At 34.7% G+C, this 6,319-nt stretch overlaps 1 protein-coding gene across 1 annotated transcript in view; it reads right to left on the bottom strand.

Annotated features, from left to right (window-relative positions):
- Positions 1-3,914: 3,914 nt before the first annotated feature.
- Positions 3,915-6,319, bottom strand: part of LOC129228579 (sorting nexin-14-like) — a 46,056-nt gene continuing 43,651 nt past the window's right edge. Inside the window, exon 29 of the mRNA XM_054863261.1 lies at positions 3,915-4,132. Coding sequence (XP_054719236.1) covers positions 4,040-4,132 — 93 coding nt within the window. The 3' untranslated portion in view covers positions 3,915-4,039. The remainder of the gene's footprint in view (positions 4,133-6,319) is intronic.

Below are 6,319 nucleotides of genomic sequence, written 5' to 3'. Positions count from 1 at the left end.
GTTGTAAGTATACCTTAGGTCTCTATTCCACTTCATTTTATTTTAAATATGCTCTGCATCTCTTGATTAAGCTATGATTTACTTACGATTTTTACATTCAAAAATTTAGAACTTTTGGTGTGAGTATTCATTACAATACATTGAATCTCTCTTTGCATTTGACTGTTATTATTTTTTTCTCTCTATTACAAATTTAGATCGGCGACCCATACATTTTTCTCCACTTAGCAATGATTTTCAGGATAATATTTTTCATCAAAAAAAAAAAAAAAACATATAGGAATGTTTCGGCGAATCTTATCCTATGGGCTGTTCTAATGAAGTTGTCCTATTTATTTATGTTTTTTTTTTACTGAAGAACCATGAAGCACAGTTTTGTATAACCAGGGCCACCGAGAGACAAGGCGTGCACCATGTTAGTTTTGTCGCCTTTCCTCCCTCCATTATGCTAGTTTTACTCTATGCACAATACTTTAATTTGAGCCAAGCCCACAGTTTCCGACTAGGCAGACATACCCATTCTGCGGTCTAGTGAAGAGTGTACTGTACTGAATACTTTTTTTTTGGTTAATAAAAATGTTTGAAGCGTACATTTCCGCGACTCTTAGTAAAAGAGAATCATGGGTGTTCCCAAATTGTATTTTAAGATTACATTTTCTATTCAAATTTTACAGAAAAAATACTTTTTGTCACCATTATTTCAATTGTTCATTTATAATTACTATTTTAATTTTTTAAAACAACGAAGAATTTCCCTTTCTCTTCGTTAGTTTTCATCGCTAAAATGAAATTTGCGGCCCCATTTCTGAAAAACTAAGGGGTGTAGCACCCCCCCCCCTTTCTTGGCGACGGCACTGAAGAGTACGTGAAAAAAGAATTATTAATGTATTTATTTCTTGTTGAATAAGTTTAATTATTTTTTCTTTCCAAAATTCAAAAATTTCATGTCCTAAAGAAAAAAAAAAGTTCTGGAAAAAAAAAATCCCCCCCAAAAATTTTGATGGCGCAACTTGCGCCATAATCCCCCCCTGTGGGCACCCCTGGGCGCGGCTCCCCTGGTCCTGAACACTGTCCCCCAAAACCCGCTTCTCCTGGTCGGTGGCGTCCATGTACTATACACACGCACTCTCTTCACACACATGTCTACGCACACACACAACTATACACACCTAACTGCCCAGGAGGAGGGGCAGGCTTGGGCGTACAAGAGCTGTTACTAGAAACAATAACTCTAATGAGTAGGGTCCTGTTGTAACTCGTGATTATGAAACACATATTATGAATTCAAAATTTCAGAATTCAAATTATTTTTTTATGATAATTTTTTACGTATAGTTTAACTTAAAGCTCATACAGCAACAAGAGCTTTTGCATAAAATATTATTAATAATCGTTTAAGAGGAGTAGTCCCTATTACCCCATACATTTTTGCTATATGGGGTAAATGGGCCTCTTACTAGGGTAAATGGGCCCTACTATAACAATGGGGATTTCAAAATTAAAAGCAACTCCGATTAAATATTTGCTTTAATGAAATACAAAACAACTATGACGACTTAGTAGGAATTTATAGTTCAGCTACAAAAACTGCTAAAGCTGGTGATTATGTATTAGTGAAACATACATGAAAGAAAATCATTAAGTAGGTCTAATATTGGAAGCTGATGATACAAATTAAAAAATACTGTTGAATTTGCAAGAGCGAATAGAAATAGCGACTTTTTATTGTCATAGTGCAGATCATGTTGAAATAATTACTAATGATGAAGCGATAATGGTTTTTCCATTTTAGCCAACTTAACGTAAACGCAGTCATTTCGTGTTTCCAATTTCTTTTCCAACTTATAGTTTTGGCAAATTTACTCAAATTCATCTTAATCAACTGTATTACATTCATTAAATACACTTTTATATGTAAAAGTAAAATACATCCCTGTACGCTTTCAATAAATTTCACAAATGAAATTGTTTTGTTTTTTGTTTTAAATTTTCCGTGATACAAATTTAAAAGACAATAAGTATCTCATAAATGGATGCATTTGCAAAAAAATAATTCACACTAAAAATTTACATACTTCATCATGTTTGACCCATTTTACTCCTTTTTTAGATATGCTTCATTTGAATTAAAATAAAAGGGGGGTGACGCATTTACCCCTTACTATAGGGTAAGTGGAACACCCATCCAATTTTTTTTTAAATATAATCGTTAAGAATAATTAAAGCATTATTTTACAAAATGATAAACTTTTGTTTATTAATAATGTCCAAGGCAAAATAAGACAATAAGTTTAAATTTTTTTGTTTCAAAACTTTCGTATAAGGTTTCAAAAACGAACTATTCTCAAAAAGGGTCCCACTCACCCCAACCAACCCTACTAACTTACATATACTTAAAGGTGTAAAATGACATTCCTTTAAATAAATTTAATTATTTAAATAATCAAGGTAACAATCATTTTTAAGTTTGTCCCTGTTTTCATGTCATTCTCCTGTCCTAAGAATGAGTTAAATTATTATAGAAACTTGGTTTCCGAACACTCGTGGTTACAGCCCCGTTAGTTCTAGTTCGGCAGCAGATGACGCTCCAATCAAAGTGCGTACAACTTGAAACAACCAAACTGGCCAAAATCTACTACATGATCTTGCTAACCACATCAAGACTGCGGTAGGAGAAGGATGAGAGCAGCTGCAACCATAGCAGTGTTCAGAAAGAGGGGGCGGGGGGGGGGGGGGGACACAGAACTTGTGCTCACCCCAAAAGGCTGAGACAATTTTTTTTCAAAAGTGTTCTTACTTTACTAAAGAGAAGCACGTATTAGGAAAAACAACGTTATTCTAATTTTTTTAAAAATATTAGGAAAAAATCCTTAATTTTTCATAAAAGAATCTTTTTTCTTTTTCTTTCATTCCCTTCTTTTCCATTTCCCCCCTTTTCTAGCCAGTATGAAAATAAGAAAGCTGTGCCCCAAGCCTCCTCCTTCCGGTTCCAAATCATTACACAGTAAAATGTTGTGTGTTTTCAGGGTTTCAATATCTTAAATATTTCAGGAGTAAGAGCTTCAACACTTCGCCATCTTAACAAAGTCGAAGAAAAACTTGAAATGACAGGTTTGAACACAAGTAATTTAAATTCCTCATTAGAATTACAACAGAATCCCCTTACTTAAATTACCCATTATTTTTTAATTAGGACATGGACATAGGATCAGTGGCCCAGGCAAGGGAGTGGTTCCCAGGTCTGGATCCTCCCAAAGCTTAAAATTTAGTCAGGGCCGTAGTCAAGAGGTGGGTCTATTATAGGGCTACGTACACAATTCAAACCTAACTGCAGATATTAAAGTCAATATACTTTGGGTGGGCAAAAGTTTTAGCAAGAATACCTTTTACTTTCAACCATGTATCCATAAAAGCAAAATGCGAATATTTTTCATTATTTTATATACTTTTTCATTGTTTAATATTGGTATTAACCTACAATTATCAAGCAATGCACATATCTACAGCAAATGTATCTGCGCTAGACATACGCCTGTATAGTATCTAGCTATGATAAGTAGGCACTATTTTTATTTTTTCTTGTAATAATTTACATAAATGGCATAAAAGCAGTTTTGTGCACTAGAGACTTTCAAGTTTTTAATATTCTGGTTTCATTCTTAAAAATAACTGAATCAAAAAGTAAAAACTGGTTTAAATAATTCTTTTTCATCTATGGTGCACATGATATTCACACTAACTAAACTAGTAAATTTGCTTTTATCTGTTCTTTTTAACTTCAGAGAGTTCAGCATGGTAAATAAATTTTTGTTAGGATATGATAAATAATCATTTTATCAGACCTGTGTGTAGCAAATTTTATTAACTACAAAACCAGAAACTTTATTATAGAAAATTTTTATTGTCGATTAACATTGCAATAAATATGATTTTTGTACATTTGAGTTAATTTTAAATATACAACTCTTTTATTTATAAAAAAGACTAGTAGTAATACTTTGGAATGTTACTAAAAGTTTTTATAGCACATAGTAATAATTTAAGAGTCTGTTGCAGTTGAATCTGTGCGCTGCATTTCTGAGAGCTCGGGAAAGAGTTCCACAGCTAGAATGTCCAGTAACACGTAAGAAATCTGGAAGAAATTCCAGTTGAATAATTTAAAAAGATTTTCATCCTAAAAACATCAGTTCACATTTTAAAAGTATTAGACTGGTATGAATATGTACATATACAAACATATATTAAATATTTACATTTATAAACCAACAGATCAGGGTTGAAATCCCGACAAGCCAGAATCCCGACGGACGGTATCCCGACTGCACGATATCCCGACAGGGCCGAAATCCCGACTGTCCAGAATCCCAATAAGGTCAAAATCCTGAAAAGCCAGAATTCCGACAGAGTCGAAACCCCAAAAAGCCAGAATCCCGACATGGTCAAAATTCTGACAAACCAGAATCCCAACATGGTCAAGATCCCGATAAGCCAGAATCCCCACATTAAAATCTCTACAAGCTAGAATCCCGATAGAATCAATATACAGACAAAATCTAAATACAAATACTCAATTTTGCTTAATAAAAGACAATTTTTAACTAAATACAGCCGCCTTTGGCTGGTGCATCGTCCTCGACAGATACATATGCTCAGTTTTTAATTTAAGTTTACATATTACTTAAAATGTTAACTTCTATTATACATATTACATATATACACATATTACATACATGTAATATTACACATATTACATGTATAGTTTGCATATTACATATTACTATTTTTGTGACCACTCTAGTATTTCAAAACAAAGTTCAATATGAGTTTAAACAACGTTTTCTATGTCATGTGGGACTTCCATATCTCAAGAGGTGATTGACGGATTTAGAAAAAGGGTAGATCTCAGAAGGTAGGGATAATAATTCAATTTTGGTGCCAATAGCTTCAGGAGGGCAGAGCAGTCTAAGGTTTTCATTATCATTATTTGTGACTGTCATGTCTCGAGAAGTAATGCAAGGATTCAGATAACATTTGGTCTGCAGACCTTGTGAAACACAAGGTGCTGATTTTTATTTTTTTTTTTGTGTTAATCCTTTCAAAGAGGTGGCGCAAACAGATATTCTTTCTCGTTAACTATGACTGCTATTATCTGCAGAAGTAAGGCAAGATTTCAGACAAAATTTAGCGTACAACTGCAAATTTATTTAAACATGCACTATTTCTGTTTTAAGTTGATTTTTTAAATAATTTTGCGAGAGTCCTAATTAGCGTAATTAAATAAACAATGAAAAATAAATTAAATTTAAAATTTTACTAAGTTCACCTCAAGATCAGTCAAGAGAGAAAAATAAAGAGAATTTGAGCAAGCTTAAAAAAAAAAAAATCTAAACTAGCAAAGTATTTTCCTTTTTTTCTTTGTAGAACTGTAAATTCCGGGGACATTAAATAAAAACTGAATTAGCATTCTTTTGCAATTTTTGTAGTGAAAATTTACTAGTTGAGAGGCTGCTAGGCCTTGTTAGGATTTCGACCGTGTTGAGATTTTCACAAGGTTGCGGAGTCAAAGGGAAAACGACCGACTATGGCTCCGACTCCAGGAATTTTAGAGCCTTCGACTTAGACTCTTTTACCCCAAAACCAGTCCGACTCCGCCAGCACTGGCAGAGTTGTGGACTTTGAGGAAAAACGACCGACTCCTGAAATTTTAAACCTTTGACTCCCTACTCCAACTCCTCAACCCCAAAACCAGCCCGACTCTGATTTCTGCAGCTCTGGATATTGGACAGCTGGGATTTTGGTTTGTCGGGATTTGACCCAGTCGGGATTTTGATCCAGTCAGGATTTCGACTCAGTCGGGATTTTGGCCTGTCGGGATTTCGACCCTGTCGGCATTTTGGTTTGTTAGGATTTCGAATCCGTCGGGATTCAGGCTTGTTGATATTTTGGCTGTGGGGATTCTGGCTTGTCGGTGTTTCGGCTGTCGGGATTACATCTGGATACCTAAACCAACAATCCACCGAAGAATAGAAGTCTTCTCAGTCTCTTTAGCCTTACAGCAAGCTGCCATAGCAAAAGTTGTTACTCCTACCCATCCAGCAGGTGTAAATCAGATTCGTAGCAAACGGTCAGGTAAAAAACAATTGCCCCCTCCTTGAACAATTTCTGGATCCGTCCACGAACAACATTTACATTAAAATCATCCTTTTAGTACTTGCATATAAAAAGCAGGGCTGTGGAGTTGGACTGATTTTAGGGTAAAGGAGTCGCAATTGAAGACTAAAATTCCCGGAGTCGGTCATTTTTCCTCAGACCCTGCAGC

Source organism: Uloborus diversus, chromosome 8 (genome assembly GCF_026930045.1).
Source record: "Uloborus diversus isolate 005 chromosome 8, Udiv.v.3.1, whole genome shotgun sequence".
NCBI lineage: Eukaryota > Metazoa > Arthropoda > Arachnida > Araneae > Uloboridae > Uloborus > Uloborus diversus.
The sequence above is the reverse complement of the archived record's forward strand: the minus strand, read 5'-3'. Positions and strand labels throughout refer to the sequence as shown.